General features: G+C 44.9%; 1 protein-coding gene across 1 annotated transcript in view; it reads right to left on the minus strand.

Annotated features, from left to right (window-relative positions):
• LOC115092722 (disintegrin and metalloproteinase domain-containing protein 9-like) overlaps positions 1 to 24361 on the minus strand; it is a 268135-nt gene that overhangs the window by 155637 nt on the left and 88137 nt on the right. The window contains exons 2-3 of the mRNA XM_029603966.1: positions 8968 to 9073; positions 8129 to 8318 (exon numbers count right to left, since the gene is read on the minus strand). Coding sequence (XP_029459826.1) covers positions 8129 to 8318; positions 8968 to 9073 — 296 coding nt within the window. The remainder of the gene's footprint in view (positions 1 to 8128; positions 8319 to 8967; positions 9074 to 24361) is intronic.

Below are 24361 nucleotides of genomic sequence, written 5' to 3' on the forward strand. Positions count from 1 at the left end.
TGAGCTGCTTAGTAAGATACTCTAATTTGTCACTTTCGTTTAACCTCTCAATGTAAATCGCTATATGAAGCAATAGTTTTCTGTTTTCATGTTTAAGTATTTGTTACTTAGTTTTTAACCTGTTCAATGTAAACCGTTTTTTAACATGTTCAATGTAAACCGCTAGATGAACCGATAGTTTCAATGTAAACCGCTAAATGAAGCGATAGTTACCGTTCCTTGTAAACCGGGGTGATATGTATATTATACAGGAACCTCCGGTATATAAATCCTTTAAATAAATAAATAAAATAAATAAAACACAGACTCTATGTGGATCTGTGATGGACATAGTACGTGTACAGTCCGGGCACCGACGGAACCCCGACGCCATTTTGTATTGCAAAATGGTGCCGGCCGTCTGGCCATATTGCCGTATTGCAAAATGGCGCTGGCCATATGGCCGGCGCCATTTTGCAATACAGCAAATACGATTCGAGTGCAGAAGTCATCAAAAATCGTTTGAGGTGATATACAATAGGAATTCCCCCGATTTATCGTCAAAAATCGTAAATCGGGGGAAGGGGAAGGGAAGGGGGAGGGCGGGAATTTTGTATTGGCCGGCGCCATTTTGTATTGCAAAATGGCACCGGCCGTATGGCCATATTGCCGTATTGCAAAATGGTGCTGGCCGTATGGCCGGCGCCATTTTGCAATACGGCAAATACGATTCGAGTGCAGGAGGTCGCTTCCGGACCCCCACTGGACTTTTGGCAAGTCTTGTGGGGGTCAAGAGGCCCCCCCAAGCTGGCCAAAAGTCCCTGGGGGTCCAGCGGGGGTCCGGGAGCGATCTCCTGCGCTTGTGACGTCGGGGGGCAGGAATCAAAATGGCGCCGGCGCTACCTTTGCCCTGTCATATGACAGGGCAAAGGTAGCGCCGGCGCCATTTCTATTAACGCACCCGTGGCCCGAGAGTGGAAGATCACAGCGGTACCCCCCCACTGGACCCCAGGTAATTTAAGACATTTGGGGGGGGGGGTTCGGGAGGGTGGGGGATTTATTTTACAGGGTCGGGGTGGGTTTTAGGGTTGTTTTAGTGTGCCGGTTTTCCCGCCCTCCCCCTTCTCCTCCCCCTTCCCCCGATTTACGATTTTTGACGATAAATCGGGGGAATTCCTATTGTATATCGCCTCAAACGATTTTTGACGATATTTTAAATCGTCAAAAAACGATTCACATCCCTAGAAGCCAGTAATCAGTCTTGAGTGTAGTTCCAATGAAGCAAGGGACACAGCCAATAATCAGTCCTGAGCGTAGTTCCAACGAAACAAGGGTCAAAGCCAGCAATCGGTCCTGAGCGTCTTCCAACGTAGCGAGGGTCAAGGTCCGTAACCAGTCTTGAGCATGGTCCAATGTAGCAGGGGTCAAAGCCAGAAGTAAGTCTAAGTAAGGCTAGGTAGGAATCAGGAACAGAGTCAGGAACAGGAACCTGGAACGGAGTCAGGAGGGAAGAAACGAGTGGCGAGCCCTGCCTTAAATAGCAGGGCCCGATGATGTCATCATCCAGTGCCGCGGGCTAGTTTTCCACTACGGCCCCTTTAAAGGCCAGCAATGCACGTGCGCGCATGCCTAGAAAGTGGCAGGATGCTGGACGGCGGCGTTTCTCCACGGCACTGGGGAGGACCGCCGAGGAACCAGGAACACCCGAGGAGGATACGGAAGTGCGGGAGCGCAGGTGGCTGGCCACAGTTGCAAGTGACGATGGGCCAGGTCCGGGAGCCGGGCGCCGGAGCTGAGTAGGCCCAGTCACAGGCCTGCCACGGGCGAGTCACACAACAACTTCCTCCCCCATTCTTTTATTTTTAATAGAATTACCAAAAGGTTTCGCTACATCATCCCTGATGCCACATTGTGGGGTGAAATGCTGACAGCATCAGATTCATGGCTTCTTTGAATGCAGGCTGAACGCAGGCTACTGCTACATTTGAGATAAGTTGAGAGGAAGTTCCTCCTTTTAAAACAAGTTTTTGTAGCAATTTTAATGGTTTGGGGTTTATCACAAGTCTAATTCACAAGACAAAGGCATTTTCCACAAAATAAAAATTTACAAAAAAATAATATAAAATGAGCATTTAATGGTTATCTTTAAGATCAGAAAGAGGTTTTTTTTTACTAATCATGGTACGTTTGTCTTTTACATCAAAGGCATGTGTTGCCTAGGATGTGCATCTGAAGCTTTTCCTCCAACTAAACAAGTAGTTTTAAAAATACCATATACTCACATATATGCCATTTTACGCACGCACGTGCTATTTTATATGTGCGCATCTTTTGGAAATTTACCTGTAAATTAAAAAAGAGAATGCAAGTTTGAATTTGGCGCATAATATAGCTGTAGTAAAAGTTTGCTCAGTCTTATGACATTTGTGCATTCGTTCTTTATAAAAAAGCAAAGAATGAAAAGTTGCAAATCTTGCCCCGACATACCCCAAATACGCACACTTTGTCGGGCGGATTTTAAATGCCCTGCTCGCGTAAATCCGGGCGGATTTACACGAGCAGGGCCTTGCACGCTGGCGCGCCTATTTTGCATAGGCCGCCAGCGCGCGCAGAGCCCCGGGACGCGCGTAAGTCCCGTTTTTTTTAGGGGGCGTGTCGGGGGCGGGGCCAAACTATGCGGCGTTTCGGGGGCGGGACTGGGGGCGTGGTGCCGGCCCGGGGGCGTGGTTGAGGCCTCCGGACCAGCCCCCGGGTCGGATGACGGCGCGCCAGCAGTCCGCTGGCGCGCGTAGGTTTACGCCTGCACGTCTGCTTCTAGCAGGCGTAAACCGTTCCCTCTGAGGCCGCTCCGATTTCGGAGCGGCCTCGGAGGGAACGGAGGCAGGCTGCGCGGCTCGGCGCGCGCAGGCTACCCAAAATCGGCAGCCTTGTGCGCGCCGATCCAGGATTTTATAAAATACGCGCGGCTATGCGCGTATCTTATAAAATCCAGTGTACTTTTGTTTGCGCCTGGTGCGCCAACAAAAGTATGCGATCACGCTTTTTTTAAAAATCTACCCCTGTGTGCACATCCTTTGTCAACCTTTTATATAATCATGTAGATGCACATACACTACACATATGTGCATATAAGCCATTTTTACGCACATAATCCCTTTGAAATTACAGACTATAAGCTTTTTAGGGCATAGACTTATTGTACCTGCATAATAATGCTTTAAGCTGCCTTGAGCATTATTTGGAAAGGTGGGCTAAAAATACAAATATTGTTTTTAATCTGCTTTCTGAATGGTGGGGGCACTGTCTTTGCGTCTATTCAGTATATTGTTCACAACAAATTTTCAGGGCATCCCAGAAGTATTCTTTTTCAAGCCACATATTCCATAAGGATGTGAATAATAGGGATGTGAATCGTTTTCCATATCGTCTTAACGATAGAAATCGTGTGGCAGGGCAAGAAAATCGTCTTAGGCACGATTTTTTAGTTAAAAAATCGTTAAAAATCGTTTTTTCCGATTAGTGCGCACTAACTCGAGTTAGTGCGCACTAACGGGAGTTAGTGCGCACTAACTGGGAGTTAGTGCGCACTAACTGAAAATGATACAATTTGACACTTTTCAGGTCAGTTAAGGTCAGTTTAGGAATGAATATGTATTCCTATTGGCTGCCCTCTTATTTATTCATGTTACCAAGTTTCCTACTGACAGTATATGGGGGATGGGAAATGGAAACAGTTGGTAGCTTGACAAAACAAGTAATGTGATCAGTCAATGTGACTAGAACTTGTGCCCTAACCCTGATACCAGGGGTATTGTGATCTTCCTGCACACAGTGCCCTATCCCTATTAATACCAGGAGTGTTGTGATCTTCCTGCACACAGTGCCCTGTCCCTAATACCAGGGGTGTTGTGATCTTCCTGCACACAGTGCCCTATTCCTGATACTGGGGGTGTTGTGATCTTCCTGCACACAGTGCCCTATTCCTGATACCGGGGGTGTTGTGATCTTCTTGCACACATCCTGGTATCAGGGATAGGGCACTGCATGCAGGAAGATCACAACACTCCTGGTATTAATAGGGATAGGGCACTGCATGCAGGAAGATCACAACACTCCTGGTATTAATAGGGATAGGGCACTGCATGCAGGAAGATCACAACACCCCTGGTATCAGGGATAGGGCACTGTGTGCAGGAAGATCACAATACCCCGGAGGAGTGAGGGTCAGGCAGCTCCCCCTGTCTGTGAAGCCAGCCTCTCACTAGTAATGCAGGGAGGGAGCTGTCTCAGACTTCACCATCCCCCCCCCCCCCCCCTCACCCACACACCATTCACTAGCTGGGACATGGGGGAAGTCAGGAGTGAGGGTCAGGCAGCTCCCCCCTGTCTATGAAGCCAGCCTCTCACTAGTAATGCAGGGAGGGAGCTGTCTCAGACTTCACCATCCTCCCCCCCCCCCCCTCCCCCACACACCATTCACTAGCTGGGACATGGGGGAAGTCAGGAGTGAGGGTCAGGCAGCTCCCCCCTGTCTGTGAAGCCAGCCTCTCACTAGTAATGCAGGGAGGGAGCTGTCTCAGACTTCACCATCCTCCCCCCCCCCCCCCCTCACCCACACACCATTCACTAGCTGGGACATGGGGGAAGTCAGGAGTGAGGGTCAGGCAGCTCCCCCCTGTCTGTGAAGCCAGCCTCTCACTAGTAATGCAGGGAGGGAGCTGTCTCAGACTGGTATCAGGGTTAGGGCACTGTGTGCAGGAAGATCACAACACTCCTGGTATTAATAGGGATAGGGCACTGTAAGAGATGACTGTAGTAGATTGAATAAAGATCTGATGTTTCTGCTCTCCTCACACCAAACAAAAACAACACACAAGCAGAGAAGCCCTTCTTACAAAGCTGAGCTAGTGAGTTAAGTAGGAGGAAAAGTAAACATACTTGTGCCAGTGTGGCTACTTAAAAAATACACTTACCAACAATCAATTACATATATTTGAACTGTGTACAGTTCCAGCCAGGACCACCTTTCTAAAATGCACAGTGATTGGCAAATTCAACATGCACTAGCATTTCAGGTGCCTGCTAACAAAAATAATAAACAAACAAGTTCTAGTCACGTGAGTGCTGATCATTACATTACTTTTTTTGTCAAGCTTCCAACTGTTTCCATTTCACATCCCCCCAACCATTACCTCAGTATTAGCCTTGGTAACATCAATAGATAAGAGCACAGCCAGCCAATAGGAATACATACATACATATTCATTCCTAAGTGACCTTTACTGACCTGGGAAGTGTGAACACTTTGTTTCATTTTCTGTTGGTGTTCGTTAGTTTCCAGTTCCATTTCCCATCCCCCCAACCATCACCTCAGTGGTAACCTTGGTAACATCAATAGATAAGAGGGCAGCCAGCCAATAGGAACACATATTCATTCCTAACTGACCTTCAGTGACCTGGAAAGTGTTTATTTGTATCATTTTCAGTTAGTGCGCACTAAATCGAGTTAGTGCGCACTAACACGATTTAACGATTTTTAACGATAAATCGTTAGAATTTCTATTGTATCGTGTTCTATAACGATTTAAGACGATATAAACATTATCGGACGATAATTTTAATCGTTGAAAAACGATTCACATCCCTAGTGAATAATTGTTGTCCACTAATAACATTTTTGTTTTGTGTCCGTTTTGGATCCAAATTACAGGAAATTTTTACGACATGTCAGTGGGTCACGAGGATCATGATGTGGTATTTTTGGGAGGATCCACACATCTTATGATTATGAATACAAGCATGGAATTATGCCACTAATAACTTTTTTGTTTTTCATCTGATACATACAAACTTTCTGGAGATGTCATTGAGGACATGAGGATTCTGACATGTATTTTATTGGATCCATGTATTCAAGGAATATGTGCAGAAATATCACCTCCTAATATCTTTTTAGGTTTGCATCCGATCACACTAAATTTTCAGGACACGTCAGGGGGGGTCTACAAAGATCATGAGTGAGTATTTTAGGGAGGATCTACATATTCTATAATATGTGCATGCAATTATGCCAACTAGTAATCTTTAAGTTTTGCAACTGACCATATCAAATTTTCATGAGATGTCAGGGGGGCAAAGAGGAGTAGGACATAGTTATGTTTTTCCATATCTACATGCTCTCATTCAATAAAGTAAGCTCCATTAATTCTGTGTAGAACTTCTAGTTTATTTATTTATTACAGATATTTTAATTTGAACAAAAGGTTTACTTCTCTTGCTTTGGTCAGTGTCATAATTAGGGATGTGAATCGTGTCCTCGATCGTCTTAACGATCGATTTCGGCTGGGAGGGGGAGGGAATCGTATTGTTGCCGTTTGGGGGGGTAAAATATCGTGAAAAATCGTTAAAAATCGTTAAAAATCGAAAAATCGAAAAACCGGCACATTAAACCCCCTAAAACCCACCCCCGACCCTTTAAATTAAATCCCCCACCCTCCCGAACCCCCCCCCCAATAACTTAAATAACCTGCGGGTCCAGCGGCGGTCCGGAATGGCAGCGGTCCGGAACGGGCTCCTGCTCCTGAATCTTGTCGTCTTCAGCCGGCGCCATTTTCCAAAATGGCGCCGAAAAATGGCGGCGGCCATAGACGAAAAAGATTGGACGGCAGGAGGTCCTTCCGGACCCCCGCTGGACTTTTGGCAAGTCTCGTGGGGGTCAGGAGGCCCCCCACAAGCTGGCCAAAAGTTCCTGGAGGTCCAGCGGGGGTCAGGGAGCGATTTCCCGCCGCGAATCGTTTTCGTACGGAAAATGGCGCCGGCAGGAGATCGACTGCAGGAGGTCGTTCAGCGAGGGTTCCGGCGCCTCGCTGAACGACCTCCTGCAGTCGATCTCCTGCCGGCGCCATTTTCCGTACGAAAACGATTCGCGGCGGGAAATCACTCCCTGACCCCCGCTGGACCTCCAGGAACTTTTGGCCAGCTTGTGGGGGGCCTCCTGACCCCCACGAGACTTGCCAAAAGTCCAGCGGGGGTCCGGAAGGACCTCCTGCCGTCCAATCTTTTTCGTCTATGGCCGCCGCCATTTTTCGGCGCCATTTTGGAAAATGGCGCCGGCTGAAGACGACAAGATTCAGGAGCAGGAGCCCGTTCCGGACCGCCGCTGGACCCGCAGGTTATTTAAGTTATTGGGGGTGGGGTTCGGGAGGGTGGGGGATTTAATTTAAAGGGTCGGGGGTGGGTTTTAGGGGGTTTTAGTGTGCCGGCTCACGATTCTAACGATTTATAACGATAAATCGTTAGAATCTGTATTGTATTGTGTTCCATAACGGTTTAAGACGATATTAAAATTATCGGACGATAATTTTAATCGTCCTAAAACGATTCACATCCCTAGTCATAATACTTTTGTCTCTCTAACAGGGATCTAGTGGCAGGGTGTACAGTTCCTCAATCTCCTTCAGCTCATGGTTCAGTCTCCACAGCAGGACCACCTCTTTGGAACTCCATTCCACCTGATCTACGACAGGAACCATGCCTTCCAACATTCAGAAAAAAACTCAAAACGTGGTTATTTAAAAAAGCCTTTCCAGACCCCAACTGAACCTTAACTAACCATTAATAGAGCCTTAACTCACCATTAACAGACTCTCAGACTTTACCTTAATACGGTAAAATAACAACACTGCAAAACACCATAACTTAGCAAATACCAAAAAATTTTGTAAATTTTGTTCGTTCTGTTAAACTTCCTATCACCTTTTCTGCTCCTAGTTGTGTATTTCCCTGCTTTATTGAAACTGCAACGTTTTTAATTTAACACCTTTTAATATTTTCATTGTATCTTCTTTTAACACCCCTTTGTTAATTGTAAACCGGCATGATGTGATACCTATTGCGAATGCTGGTATAGAAAAAACACAAATAAATAAATAAATAAAATTTGATCTAAACCAAAAGACTGAGAAGAGACACGCCAAACATAATTCACATTGCTGAAGAGAGCCATGCACTGTAACACTGTTTTTCTTTCTTTCCACCTATGTTTTCACTGCCCAAAAAGGTAAAGAAAACTTATCAGTCCACAATGATATATGAAGAACCAGAATCTGAAATTGTTTGGACATTAACATTTCCAATTCAATTTATTTACCTTATCACGACCACATTCTGTGCCGTCTTTTACCCAAGCTACATCGTAGTGCAAAACGGAAAATGGACGTGGGAAATCTATAGTTTTGCATATAGTTTGTTTGGGAGTATAGTAAATAATGGTACCATTTCCAACAAATCCTGGTGCAATCATTGCATGTACACATTGTATCTTTCCACATCTAAAATGCCTAGAAAACACAGAGAATCCAGTTATGTATACTAAGGAACATGTTAAGTCTGAATGGCACTGCAAAAATGTAACAGAAGATAGAAAATAATTGTGTTTTGGGAAATACAGGAAATCTGTGCATTTGCTTACATGTATCTCTGAACAGATGATTCTCAATAAACTACTTTAGGAGATAATTTTTAAACTATTGAACTAAGCATCTTATACTTTGTATCTGTGGGTCTGCAAATGTTATTTTCAAAGAGAAACTCCACATAGTTTCCATTAGAATATCTGGTGGAATGCAGATCCAAAGTGCACAAAGTAAAGTAAGCACAGGAATTTCAAAATAAAATCTCATTCATAGTTTACTGCTTCTTCCCTTTTTTGACACAGTAAAATTATGCCCATGGTCATACAGCATTACTTTTAAACACATTTATGGGGAGAAGGGGAAGAAGGGCAATTTACAAATGGCATTTTTATGTGGGTAAAAACATGCTTGCATATGTAAAATCTTTTTAACATTGCTTTATTACACTTGTAAGATTTATTACAGCTATTAGCTTTGCAGATCACAGCTTTTCTGTACCTACTAAGTTCATTTTTCAGAATCTTTCTTATCTTAAAAATAATAAAATTGAATATTACAATAAAGTGTAACATACTCAGGACGACATAATACATAACTGCCATCATGGAAACCGCAATTTCCGAACCTATCAGTATGTGAATTAGCTTCTTCATAACAACTAAGATCACCAGACTTTGTGCCTACAAAATGAAAAGAATACAAAAGGAACAATTAATCATATAAAAATCCAAACAGATTCACTTTATACAAACTAACCCTTAGATTCATCAAAATGCTATAATTTTGCATGAATAATGCCTGTGGTAAGAAAAATGGGTATGTTTATGATAATTTTAGAAATACTGCATGAGAAAGAGAGAGAGACTCTATAACACCTTCCTAGTGGTCAACTATTTATATCACTAAATAAATAAATAAATAAATAAATATAGGAGGGCCAGCTTATAACCTGAGATGAGGTTTTGGTAGTGGTTTATGGTTTTGGAGCCAGGTAGACATGCAGAGGGAGATATACAAACAGTACAAACAGTACAGGACACCTCAGTGAAGATTTGAAGTCATTTGGAGTGAGGAAAGTCTCACAAAGATGAGATTTCTACAATGTTCTCTCGCCGTAGCTTGATGGACTCTATAACTGGGTACTATCAAACTATAGCAAGAAAACATTATAAAAATCTCATCTTTGTGAGTCTTTCCTCACTCCAAATGACGTCAAATCTTCACTGAGGTGTACTGTGCTGTTCGTTTGTCTCACTCTGCTTGTCAAACTGGCCCCAAAACCATAAACCACCACCAAAACCGCACTTAGAGTTATTAGCTGGCCCTCCTATAGTGATATAAATAGTTGAATACTATGAAGGCCTCTCCAGAGGTTTGCACTCTCTCTCTCTCTCTCTCTCTCTCTTTCTCTCTCCCTCTCCCCCCTCCCCCCCACCAAGCCCCAAAATGCAATTTGCAATTTTTATCCCAAATTGCATTATGGCCAATTCAGGCATATTGCACAGCTTAACGCCACGAAAAAAGGTGTAGTTATTTCCAGCATTAAAAACATGTGATAATGCCCCTCATTTTCATTAATGCCACCCAAACCCCTTCCTGATCCCACTCCTTTCAAAAGTTTGCCGGGACTATCGCAGGCATGAACGCCATAACGCATTTTGATGAATGACCCTGTTTGGGAGAGTTTTACTAAACAGCAATTTTTAATGTGGTAGGCCCGATTGACAGAGAGTAGTAAATTACCTGGACTGGATGGTATACGCCCCAGGGTTCTGAAGGAACTCAAAAATTAAATTTCAGATCTATTACTTAAAATTTGTAACCTATCATTAAAATCATCCATTGTACCTGAAGACTGGAGAGTGGCTAATGTGACACCAATATTTAAAAAGGGCTTCGGGGTGATCCGGAAACTACAGACCAGTTAGCCTGACTTCAGTGCCAGGAAAAATAGTGGAAAATGTTCTAAAGATCAATATCACAGAACATATAGAAATACATGGTTTAATGGAACAAAGTCAGCATGGCTTTACCCAAGGCAATTCTTGCCTCACAAATCTGCTTCACGTTTTTGAAGGGGTTAATAAACATGTAGATAAAGGTGAACCAGTAGATGTAGTGTATGGATTTTCAGAAGGTATTGACAAAGTTCCTCATGAGAGGCTTCTAAGAAAAGTAAAAAGTCATGGGATAGGTGGCAATGTCCTTTTGTGGAATGCAAATTGGTTAAAAGACAGGAAACAGAGAGTAGGATTAAATGGACAATTTTCTCAGTGGAGGGGGCGGGCAGTGCAGTGCCTCAGGTATCTGTACTGGGATCCGTGCCTTCAATATATTTATAAATGATCTGTAAAGGAATACGAGAGTGTAGTAATCAAATTTACAGATGATACAAAATTATTCAGAGTAGTTAAATCACAAGCAGATTCTGATAAATTGCAGAAGGACATTGTGAGACTGGAAAATTGAGCATCCAAATGGCAGATGAAATTTAATGCGGATAAGTGCAAGGTGATGCATATAGGGAAAAATAACCTATGCTGTAATTACACAATGTGAGGTTCCATATTAGGAGCTATCACCCAGGAAACAGATTTAGGCGTCATAGTGGATAATACATTGAAATCGTCAGCTCAGTGTGCTGCGGCAGTCAAAAAAGCAAGCAGAATGCTAGGAATTATTAGGACGGGAATGGTGAATAAAACAGAAAATATCATAATGCCTCTATATCACTCCATGGTGAGACCGCACCTTGAATACTGTGTACAATTCTTTTCGCTGCATCTCAAAAAAGAAATAGTTGCGATGGAGAAGTTTCAGAGAAGGGCAACCAAAATGATAAAGGGGATGGAACAGCTCCCCTATAAGGAAAGACTAAAGAGGTTAGGGCTGTTCAGCTTGGAAAAGACATGGCTGAAGAGGGATATGATAGAGGTCTTTAAAATCATGAGAGGTCTAGAATGGGTAAATGTGAATCAGTTATTTACTGTTTCGGATAATAGAAGGACTAGGGGGCACTCCATGAAGTTAGCATGTAGCACATTTAAAACTAATCGAAGAAAATTATTTTTCAGTCAATGCACAATTAAACTCTGGAATGTATTGCCAGGGGGATGTGATGTGTAGTGGTAGACCATGAAGCCGGAATATATGCAACATAAATAATTGAGCCAAACGGGGAGCAGAGGGGAGGGCGGGCAGGGGTGTAAAATGAGCCATTTTTCAGAATCGATCAACCACCACCCAAATAACAGTATGTCCTTCAGAAGCAGGTAAATCAACTACAAAGTCGGTGGAGATGTGAGTCCATGGTTTAGTCGGTGCCGGAAGTGGTTGTAGCTGCCCCCACAGTCTCCCCACAGGATTCTTATGTTGGGCACAAACAGGGCAGGAATCTACATAAGCACAAATGTCTTTGCACATCCTCGGCCACCAGTAGAATCGTTGAAGGAGGTCTTGTGTTCGCTTACGTCCTGGATGCCCAGGGAACTGAGAATCGTGTCCCCATTTCAGTACCCTGTTGCGGAGTCTGCTGGGAACCACGGTTTTCCCGATCGGAACCGAAAAGGTAGCAGAAAGGATGATACGGGCTGGATCAATGATGTTCTGCAGGGGTTCTTCTCCATCTTCACAGACAAATGAACGAGATAATGCATCAGCTTTAATATTTTTGTTTGCTGGTCGATATCTTAGCTCAAAGTCAAAATATGAAAAGAATAATGCCCAACGGGCTTGACGCGGATTTAGTCGTTGAGCTTGCTGTAGATAAATCAGGTTCTTGTGATCTGTAAAGACTGTAATTCTGTGCTGGGCCCCCTCCAACCATTGTCGCCATTCCTCCAAGGCGAGTTTAATGGCTAATAATTCTTCGTCGCCAATAGAATAGTTGCGTTCTGCAGAAGAAAACTTTCTCGAAAAACAGGAGCAAGGATGGGACGTACCTCTTACATCGTTCTGACTTAACACAGCTCCTTCTCCCTCGGTGGATGCATCGACTTCCACAGTAAATGGGCGTCTCAGGTCAGGATGGCGGAGACAGGGCTGTTGTAAGAAAGAGTCCTTGAGAGCTTGAAATGCTTCTACCGCAGCTGCAGACCAATTGGTGATATTAGCTCCTTTTCATGTGAGTGCAGTGAGTGGTGCTGACAACTTGGAAAAGTCTTTAATGAAATGTCGGTAGTAATTGGCAAATCCGAGAAATCTCTGCAATGCCCGTAGACCCTTCGGTCGAGACCATTCTTGTATGCATTTTATTTTAATCGGATCCATTTGGAAACCCTGTTTTGAAATAATGTAACCCAGGAAGGGTAAGGATTCTGTTTCAAAAACACATTTCTCTAGTTTGGCATACAACCGGTGTTCCCTTAGTCGTTGTAATACTTGTAGAACATGTTGGCGATGAGTTTGTAGATCCTTTGAGAAAATCAAAATATCATCAAGATATACCACAACACAGATATACAACAGGTCTCTAAAGATTTTGTTAACAAAATTTTAAAAGACAGCAGGAGCATTGGTTAAACCAAACGGCATTACCAAGTACTCATAGTGTCCATCTCTAGTGTTGAAAGCGGTCTTCCACTCATCCCCCTCTTGAATACGGACCAAATTATAGGCACCACGGAGGTCCAGCTTGGAAAATATTTGGGCTCCTTGCAGACGATCAAACAATTCCGCAATAAGAGGCAAGGGATATCGATCCTTGATCGTAATACCATTAAGTCCGCGATAATCGATGCAAGGGCGTAATGTCCCATCTTTTTTCTCCACAAAAAAAAATACGGCCCCCGCAGGAGAGGTGGATCGCCAGATAAATCCTTTCTGTAGATTGTCCTGAATATATTCTGACATGGCTCGGGTTTCAGCAACAGACATAGGGTAGACGCGTCCACGCAGGGGTGTGGATCCAGGAATCAACTTGATAGCGCAGTCGAAAGCATGATGTGGTGGCAAGGTATCAGCTGCTTTCTTGGAAAATACATCTGCAAATTGTTTGTATGGGCTGGGTAATTCCTTTAGGACCAAGGTGCAGATGTAGTTGGAAGCAGAAGTAGTTCCCTTCAAACAAGTCCTAGGGCATTCAGGTCCCCATTGTGTCAGACGTAGGGAAGACCAATCAAATTGGGGGTTATGGCGTTGCAACCAAGGTATACCCAACACCACAGGATGAACAGTTCTCTCGAGGACGTAAAAAGTAATTTGTTCTGAGTGGTCCGGTGCAATGTAACAGTCCAGAGGTTCCGTATGATGCGTAATTCTTCCAGGTAAAGGTTCCCTGTGAATGGAAGAAATGACTAAGGGTTTCTGACAGAGTCGGACTGAGATTTGAAGTTTATCCACTAATTCTTGTAAGATGAAATCTCCTCCGGCTCCTGAATCCACCAACGCCAGGGTGGTAATTTCAGTCCGTTAGTACAAAGGGTCACAGGTAGGGTGAGTGGGGGTTTCGGAGATGTAAGGCCTAGGGAAACACCCCCCAAAGTTCCTAGGCTTTGTAGTTTCCCGGGTGAATAGGGCAGGTTGCTAGACGATGTCCGGAACCACCACAGTACAAGCAAAGACCTGATCTGCGACGTCTCAGGCGTTCCTCCGGTGACAAGGGACCCCTTCCAAGCTGCATTGGTTCTTCTACCGACCCTTCACTGGTGGAGGTTTCACGAGTTGTCGTAGTGGCGGACTGATGAACCTGGGAGATTGCAGACCATCTCCTCCAGTTTACACCCTCTCGGGTCCTTTCTTGCAGCCGGCGGTCGATTCTGGTTGCCAATTCAATAATGCCATTTAAGGAGGACGGAAGTTCCCGAGCGGCCAGCTCATCCTTGATTTTCGCAGACAATCCTTCTAGATAAATTGTCCGAAGAACACTCTCCTCCCAATAAAGTTCGTTAGCTAAGGTACGGAAATGGATATTATAGTCAGTGAGAGAGCGCCCTCCTTGACAGAGATGAAGTAGGTCTGTGGCGGTGGCAGCTTGTTTTCCAGCTTCCTCGAAGGTAGTCCGGAATAGTTCAATAAACTGAGAATAGTCCTGTAATACTCGATCTGAGCGTTGCCATAGTGGAAAGGCCCAGGTGAGGGCTTTGCCTTCCAATAAAGATAAAATGTATGTGGTTTTGGTGATATCATCTGGAAAGAAGGGTGGTTGTAGGCAAAAATGCATAGTGCACTGGTCCAGGAAACCCAAGCAGAGACAGGGATCTCTGGCGTATCGTGGTGATGCTGGAAGCAGAAGAACCGGACGGGGACTGCTCAGTGCTGCAGGCGGAACTGATGCGACTGGGAGAGTTGCAGCTGGCATACTGGGCTGAGTAGCAACTACTGCATCTAGTCGAGCAGTGAGCTGCTCCATGGACGCCGCCATGGATTCGAGCATATTCTGTTGCTCCATGATTTTCTGGGCCAGGCCGGGAATAGCACGTAGTGCTGAGGCCTCTGCCGGATCCATGGACTTGGCTTACTGTTATGACTAGAGGAGTGGATCCTTGGTCCGGCGATGTCTGTTAGGCCCACTGCCGGTAGGCGAGGCCTGTCCACAGAATTGCTTGTAGGGTTGAAGAAGATTTGGATGCAGGCGCCTCTGGCAGGTCGTGTTCTCCAGATAGCTGGCGCCTCCAGCCCAGCCATGTCTTCAGCCATGTCTTTTTTTTCTCGACCCGCCTCCAGCGGGTCGAGAAAGCAGATGCTGACGCCTTCAGCAGGTCGAAGAGCCAGGACCAAGGAGCGCTCAGTAGCCCAGCCAGGAATCAGGAGCCAGAAAGTTCCGCAGCCAGTCCAGGGGTCGAGAGCCAGAGAGTTCCACAGCCAGTCCAGGGGTCGAGAGCCAGAGAGTTCCACAGCCAGTCCAGGGGTCGAGAGCCAGAGAGTTCCGCAGTCAGTCCGGGGGTCGAGAGCCAGAGAGTTCCACAGTCAGTCCAGGGGTCGAGAGCCAGAAAGTACCGTAGTCAGTCCAGGGGTCGAGAGCCAGAGAGTACAGTAGCCAGTCCAAAGATCAAGCTCGGAGGAAACAAGCAGGAACCATGATCAGGAACAAACACAGGAGCCAAGAAGCCAAGGCAAGGTCTGAAGGCTCAGACCTTGCCTTAAATAGGTAATTGAATGAAGGAACCGTCCTACTTCCGGTATGGGTTCCTTTAAATCTAGGCAATAGCCGCCCATCCGGACCTAGGGAACCTCAGGGGGCGGAGCTTAGCCACGCGGGGAAGACGCCGTGGCCAAGTTGGTGCAGCATCTGCTGCTAAAGAGGAAAGCGCCGACGCTGGCCTCAGCGTCGGCGTTTGGCCCTGGTGTTAAGGTGAGTGACCGGCCCCGGTCGCGGTTTGTCGCGGCCGGTGGTCATAATAGGAACCGATGAGAGAGGGAACAATTTTAGATCTAATTCTCAGTGGAGCACAGGATTTGGTGAGAGAGGTAACGGTGGTGGGGCCACTTGGCAATAGTGATCATAATATGATCAAATTTGAATTAATGACTGGAAGGGGGACAGTAAGCAAATCCACGGCTCTTGTGCTAAACTTTCAAAAGGGAAACTTTGATAAAATGAGAAAAATTGTTAGAAAAAAACTGAAAGGAACAGCTACAAAAGTAAAAAATATGCAAGAGGCGTGGTCATTGTTAAAAAATACCATCCTAGAAGCACAGTCCAGATGTATTCCACACATTAAGAAAGGTGGAAAGAAGGCAAAATGATTACCGGCATGGTTAAAATGGGAGGTGAAAGAAGCTATTTTAGCCAAAAGATCTTCATTCAAAAATTGGAAGAAGGATCCAACAGAAGAAAATAGGATAATGCATAAATGTTGGCAAGTTTAATGTCAGACATTGATAAGATAGGCTAAGAGTGAATTTGAAAAGAAGTTGGCCATAGAGGCAAAAACTCACAGTAAAAACAGTTTTAAATATATCGAAAGCAGAAAGCTTGTGAGGGAGTCAGTTGGACCGCTGGATGATCGAGGAGTTAAAGGGGCACTTAGAGAGGATAAGGCTATCGCGGAAAGATTAAATGATTTCTTTACTTCAGTGTTTACCGAAGAGGATGTTGGGGAGGTACCCGTACTGGAGAAGGTTTTCATTGGTAATGATTCAGATGGACTGAACCAAATTACGGTGAACCTATAAGATGTGGTAGACCTGATTGAGAAACTGAAGAGTAGTAAATCACCTGGACCGGATGGTATACACCCCAGAGTTCTGAAGGAACTAAAAAATAAAATTTCAGACCTATTAGTAAAAATTTGTAACCTATCATTAAAATCATCCATTGTACCTGAAGACTGGAGGATAGCTAATGTAACCCCCAAATTTAGAAAGAGATCCAGGGGCGATCCGGGAAACTACAGACCAGTTAGCCTGACTTTAGTGCCAGGAAAAATAGTGGAAAGTGTTCTAAACATCAAAATCACAGAACATATAGAAAGACATGGTTTAATGGAACAAAGTCCGCATGGCTTTACCCAAGGCAAGTCTTGCCTCACAAATCTGCTTCACTTTTTTGAAGGAGTTAATAAAAATGTGGATAAAGGTGAACCGGTAGATGTAGTGTACTTGGATTTTCAGAAGGCGTTTGGCAAAGTTCCTCATTAGAGGCTTCTAGGAAAAGTAAAAAGTCATGGGATAGGTGGCGATGTCCTTTCGTGGATTACAAACTGGCTTAAAGACAGGAAACAGAGAGTAGGATTAAATGGACAATTTTCTCAGTGGAAAGGAGTGGGCAGTGGAGTGCATCAGGGATCTGTATTGGGACCCTTACTTTTCAATATATTTATAAATGATCTGGAAAGAAATACGACGAGTGACATAATCAGATTTGCAGATGATACAAAATTGTTCAGAGTAGTTAAATCGCAAGCAGGTTGTGATAAATTGCAGGAAGACCTTGTGAGACTGGAAAATTGGGCATCAAAATGGCAGATGAAATTTAATGTGGATAAGTGCAAGGTGATGCATATAGGGAAAAATAACCCATACTATAGGTACACAATGTTAGGTTCCACATTAGGTGCTACAATCCAAGAAAGAGATCTAGGCGTCATAGTGGAAAACACATTGAAATCGTCAGTTCAGTGTGCTGCAGCAGTCAAAAAAGCAAACAGAATGTTGGGAATTATTAGAAAGGGAATGGTGAATAAAACGGAAAATGTCATAATGCCTCTGCATTGCTCCATGGTGAGACCCCACCTTGAATACTGTGTACAATTCTGGTTGCCGAATCTCAAAAAAGATATAATTGCGATGGAGAAAGTACAGAGAAGGGCTACTAAAATGATAAGGGGAATGGAACAGCTCCCCTATGAGGAAAGACTAAAAAGGTTAAACCTTTTCAGCTTGGAGGAGAAACGGCTGAGGGGGGATATGACAGAGGTGTTTAAAATCATGAGAGGTCTAGAATGTAGGGATGTGAATCGTTTTTTGACGATTTAAAATATCATCCGATATATTTTAAATCTGTTACTACTTTTGGTAGGAATTTGGGGTGAATGCGAAGGACTACTCTGTCATGCAGGAACCTCGTGTAGGGTGAGTATGTGATGAGAGCTTGCAACTCACTGACCCTCCTAGCCGATGTAATGGCCACTAAGAAAAATACTTTCCATGTAAGAAATTTCTCATCACAGGAGTGCAAACGGCGACCGCAAGAGTCTTGTCAGTACTAAATTTAAGTCCCATTCAATGGTCGGTGGTCGAATGGGAGGCTTAAGATGAAGTAAGCCTCTCATAAACTGACTTACTAGGGGCTGTGCTGTTATTGGCCCATCCCCTATTTCCTTGTGATATGCCGCTATGGCACTTAGGTGTAGCCTTACCGAGGATGTCTGGAGTCCAGAATCCGAAAGGTGGCATAGGTAATATAACAAAGAAGTAGTGGGGTGTGTGAAAGGGTCAAAACCTTTTTGTGTGTACCACTTGGTAAATCTAGTCCACTTAAAGTGGTAAGCTTTACATGTGGAAGGCTTTCGTGAAGCTACGAGAACTTTAGAGACTTGTGTTGAAAGATTAAGTGGTTGCAGAATTAAGCTTTCAACATCCAAGCTGTTAGGGCAAGAGTTGTCAGGTTGGGATGCTGCAACTTGCGCTGATTCTGAGTTATGAGAGTGGGTTCTGTACCCAGGCGGATTGGTTGTGAGATCGAGAGGTTGAGAAGTATGGGAAACCATACTTGTCGAGGCCAGTACCGGGCTATGAGGCTCATTGTCCCTCTGTCCTGTTGTAGCTTCACAAAATTTTTGGTTATGAGTGGAATTGGAGGATACGCATATAGAAGTCCTGTGTTCCAGGTGCAAGCAAAGGCGTCCCTGGGGAATGTTTGTCGATGTCCATGGAGGGAGCAGAACCTTTCCACTTTGTGGTTCAGTTTGGACGCAAAGAGGTCTATGGTTGGGCGACCCCAGCGTTGAAAGATTTTGCTCACTACACTTGGATCCAGCGACCATTCGTGGGGATTGAAATGTTGACTGAGATCATCTGCTAGGATGTTTTGTATGCCCGGCAGATAAGTTGCTCTGAGATGTATGGAATGCTTAGAGCCCAAACCCAAATCTGCACCGCTTCCTGGCAGAGCAGGTAAGAGCCTGTGCCTCTCTGTTTGTTTATGTACCACATTGCTACTGTGTTGTCTGTTTGTATCAGCACAATCTTGTTTGAGAGGCAGTCTTTGAAGGCATAAAGGGCATATCGCATCGCTTGAAGTTCCAAGAAGTTTATCTGACACTGCTTTTCAAGCGTAGTCCACGTCCCTTATGTTTGAAGGTTGTTGACGTGAGCTCCCCATCCAAGGTTGGAGGCATCTGTTGTCAGGATGACTTGAGGATTTGCCTGTTGAAAAGGGAGACCAGCTTCCAATGCTGTTTGATTTGTCCACCAGTGGAGCGACAGGCGTAGCTGGTGGGTAATTTGAACTGTGTACGATAGTGGTTGGAAAGCTTGTAGCCATTGAGATTTCAAAGTCCATTGAGTCCTTCTCATGGCTAACTTTGCCATAAGAGTGACATGTACTGTCGAGGCCATGTGTCCTAGTAGCACCAGAAGTTGATGGGCAGATGCGAACTGGTGATGAATCATGTTGTTTGCCAAGCGTGCTAAATTGTTGGCATGGTCGCTTGGAAGTGGAACCTTCGCCACTGTGGTGTCGAGGTCTGCTCCGATAAATGTGAGGAGTTGAGATGGCTCGATGTGGGATTTTGGATAATTAATGAGAAATCCCAGGGAGTGCAATAGCGTTATCATAGTTTCCAAGGCCGAGAGAACTCCCTGCCTGGATGGACTTCTGAATAGCCAATCGTCTAGGTATGGGAAAACATTAGTGCTGCTTTTCCTTAGGTGTGCGGCAACCACTGCTAGACATTTTGTAAATACTCGAAGAGCGGAGGCCAGTCCGAATGGTAGGACTCGATACTGATAATGATTTCTTCCCACGATGAATCGTAGATACTTGCGATGTTGTGTGGAAATTGGTATGTGTGCATAAGCGTCTTGAAGATCTAGAGAACAGAGCCAATCTCCCCTTTGAAGCAAAGGAAGGATGGTTCCCAGAGATACCATCCAGAATTTTTCTTTTTGCAGAAATTTGTTGAGATTGCGTAGATCTAAGATCGGGCGAAGGCCACCTGTTTTCTTTGGAATGAGGAAATAGTGGGAATAGAACCCTTTTCCTTGATGAGACTGGGGCACTGGTTTGATAGCCCTAGCAATCAGCAAAGTAGAGAGTTGCACTTGTAGTTGAGGTGTGATGACCATGCTTGTCCAAAGTGGAATGGGTGGAGAATGCGGGGGTATTGTTTTGAATTTTAGGTGATATCCCCGATTTAGTATGGCTAATACCCATTGGTCTTTTGTGATGAGACTCCATTTGTGTGTGAAAAAATGAAGTTGACCTCCTACTGGAATAGAGATAGGGTTGAGAGAAAGGCTTCTGTTCTCTTGTTTGGTTCAGAAACCCGCCGCTGGTCCAGTTTGTAGTGGTGACTGGGTTTTCTGTTGTTTCGGCTGACGTGGACGTCCTCTTTGTGATGGATGGTACGGATATGCTGAAGAAGCCGGTGGGTAATACCTCCTAGGCCTGTAGAAGGGTTGTCTTGTGTCCCTTCAAGATGATTTTCTCAGGGAGGATGGCTGGTCTGCTGGTATTTTGGAGAGCTGTCGGAGTGTCTCGTGATGGTCTTTTAACTGAGATACTGTAGCTTGAATCTTTTCCCCGAAAATATTGTCTCCAACACAAGGGAGATCTGCCAGCCTTTCCTGGACTTCCTGCCTGAGATCTGAAGCCTTGAACCAGGCCCATCTTCTTGCATTTCTTGCTGACGCTGATAAATGAGTTGATGTTTTGAACACGTCATAAGCTGCTCGCACCTCGTGTTTACCAGATTCCAATCCCTTCACAACTAGTGTACTCAAAGCTAGTTGTTGTTGCTGAGGAAGGTCATCCACAATACCCTGTACTTGCTTCCACAAGTTTCTTTGGTATTGTGTCATATAAAGCTGGTAGGCTGCAATGTGTGCTACCAGCATGGAGCCTTGACAGACTTTCCTTCCCAAGGTATCTAAGAACCGTTGCTCTTTTCCTGGTGGAACAGATGAGTGAGGTTTTTGTTTTTGGGCTTTTTTTCCATGCCAATTCTACAACTACTGAATGATGAGGCAGTTGGGGCTTCTGGTACCCTGGAGCATTTTGCACTAAATAAGTGGCATCTGTTCTGCGATTCACTGCTTGTACTGAGCAGGGATGTTCCCACATTCGTTGTTGTAGTTCCAAAAGGACTTCATGGATTGGGATTGCCATTATTTCCTTTGGTGTGTCCACGAATTGAAGGACTTCAAGAGCCTTATGTCTGGTATCCTCCTTCATTATCAATTCAAAAGGAATTGTGTCCGCCATTTCTTTAATGAAATTTGTACAAGACAAATCTTCAGGAGGGGATTTTTTTCTTTCCTCTGGTGGAGAGGACTCAGATTGCAATTCCTCTGACTCTGTATCAGTATTGACATCCTTCCAGGGAGTATACTGAAGATAATAAGGCGAGTTGAGGTCCTCTGGCTGTATATGATGCTTTGATTTAAAAGCAGATTGTGATGGTAATGAGGGCATCAATGGAGAATCGATGGGTCTCGATGGCATCGGTGGGAATCGATTCCGGGTGTCACCCAATGGACCTGGGCGCATTGGCATCGAGGGATCTTTGAGTGGCATCAAGGGTGTCTTTGGCACTCAATGTCGGTGAAGACCTGATGGCCCTAGGACGGAATCCGAATCTCTATCATCTCCTTCCGATGACCCGGGAATCGGGATGACAGGAGTCACCGGTGGGTGTATCGATATCGATGGAGTTGATGGTTGCATCAGTGGAATCGGTGTTGTCGGTGCCGGAGGAAAGGTTCCTATCAAGGCGTCGAGTCTGTTCAGCAAAGGCTGAAATATCGACTGGTCCGATGTCGATTCCGGAGTCGGTGCCGGTACCGATGGACTGTCGGAGATTGGAATTTTCGTAAAGCCTCGACGACAGCTTCTTGGACTATACTAGTCACCTCTTCCTTGGAAACTGGGACTGTGTCCACTGTCACTGGGGAAGGTACGGCTGGCGCTATTGGCACTTCCACGATTACTCGTGGTGGCACATCCTCTGACACCAAGCCCGGTGAAGAGTGCCGCGGTTCCTCGTGTACATCTGGTGGAGTTGGCTCCAGTACACGGACTTTCTTTGGCATTGGTTTGATGTTCTTCCATGTCGATGCTTTACAATCCGATGGGTCGATGGATCGATGGTGATGTCGTTTTTTCTCCCGACGATCCTTCAATGCTGAAGAAGACGCTATTGAGGATATCGATGGTGACGGTGACAGACGGTCATCGGTCCTTTTTTCGCCTCGATGTTTAGATACCGATGGAGGTGTTATTCCTGGGGACGATGTCGACGATGACGATGGGATTTTTTTAAACAATTCTTCCATTTTGTCCAAACAGGCACGCCTGCCCTTCGGTATCATCTGGGCACAGGTTGAACAAGCCCGGACATCGTGGCCTGATCCGAGGCACAGAACGCAGACATAATGTGGGTCAGTAATCGACATAGTCCGGTTACAATCCAGACATTTTTTGAAGCCGGAAGCCTAATAACGGTCGATGACCGGTGGGAACCATTAGTGAGGTGACCGGAATCGACCGAAAACTAATCAAAAAATGTACTCACCAAGACTATGTCGAAGGGAGACCCGATTATAATGAAAATGTGACTGAAAAAAATTTTCTTCCCTTAAGGAAAAAGTGAGGGAAAACTTTCCAGAGCTCCTGATCTGCTTTGCTTACAGCAAGGCGGAAAAAAAGAGACTGAAGGCAGACCCCTGTGGCTGAAAATATCATGGCATTTATTTATTTATTTAAACAGTTTTTATATACCATTGATTAGACAAAGTCCATCTCTACGGTTCACAATTTCTACATTACAATAACATAGAGAGAAAGGAAAAATTACAATTTCTCATAAATTAAAACTTCTAAAATGCCATCTAAATATAAATTATAAAACCTAGGAGTATAAGATTATAACTTACAGACATAGTTAAGATAATTAAAAGAAAAATTAAAAGTAGAATAAAATAAAATAAAGGTGCTGCCCTTCAAGAGATTCTACATGCTTTGGTGGGAACCCTGCCATTTATTCCGCATCATATGCTCGCTGGAATAACCATGTTTTCAGATCTTTCCTAAATTTCTTCTTGTCTTGCTGTAATCGCAGGTTAGTGGGCATGCTCAGTAGGCTCAGAGTGCCAGCCAAAAGTTTCTAGAAACTTTTGACAGAGGTTTTCCATACCAGTGCTCCATCTGATGATGTCACCCATATGTGAGGACTATCATCCTGCTTGTCCTGGGATAATCACTATTTATTTGTAAATGCAGCACAAAAGACTGGCCCTCCTGTATGTGGTTTGTTTCCACCCACTTGCGAAACAAAGTCTCTTGACTGGCTCTTATCCTATAGGGATCTGCCATTCTGTCTCAATATAGAATATTTTATTATAGGTAATATCACTTTATTGGAAATTAAAATTCCTATTTTATTTTTCCCTAGATACTACCTATCCCTCTAAAGAAGACCCATCTGGGGTGCCATGTCGGTGAATGACAGGGTATGCTTTGCTCCTACCCTACCTGAATCACACAACCCTTCTGCCCTTAGGAAGAAGTTATTATTTATATAGAGATGTGGATTCTTCTTTAGTGATATTTAGAGAAATAAACCAGTCTGAATGTATGAAAATAATCTCTTTTATTCAGATAAAAAAAGTGTTGTGTTCCACGGCCGCAGACGGCCACGTCCCCCCTACCTGACCTGGACTGGCGGGCCGCGGCGGCAATGTCGGGTGGGGCACAGGAAGCTGAGGCCTGTGATCCCCACGCGCCGGCGCGAGTGTCCGCAATGCTTGCCGGGCTTGGGAGCCGTCCTGCTCCCTCCTCGTGGCGTCGGGTGGCTTCCCCCATGGGCCGGGAATCCAAGATGGTTGCCGCCATCTTTAGGTGCGAGGCCACGCCTCCTCACTAGATTTAAAGGGACCTGGTCCCTTTAACTAGCTACAGCTGTTTCCAATGAGCCAGAGCAGAGAAAGTATAAAAGGAGGCTTCCTCTGCTCATTCCTTGACTTGGCAACATCTTCTGTTAGCGTTGGTTGAGTCTGCTTGCTTTGGTGAGTCTTCTTGTGCTTTGGATCCTTGCTTCTTGGTTCCTGTCTCGTCTCAGTGTTTCCTGGTTCCTGACTTCGGATTGGCAAGCGGCGATCCCTTGGTGTGTGACCTCGGACTGGTAAGCGACGACCCTCTGGCACTTGACCTTGGACTTCTTCTGGACCATCGTCTCCAAGGGCCCACCTAAGTCCCAGCGGCCCAGGTCCATAGGGCTCCTCCCGGGGGGACCGCGGGCTTCCAGGGGTGAAGCTCCAGTTAGCCTTTGCACCGATCTCACGACTCCTTGACCTCGCAAAGGTCC

Source organism: Rhinatrema bivittatum, chromosome 5, assembly GCF_901001135.1.
Source record: "Rhinatrema bivittatum chromosome 5, aRhiBiv1.1, whole genome shotgun sequence".
NCBI classification, from domain to species: domain Eukaryota; kingdom Metazoa; phylum Chordata; class Amphibia; order Gymnophiona; family Rhinatrematidae; genus Rhinatrema; species Rhinatrema bivittatum.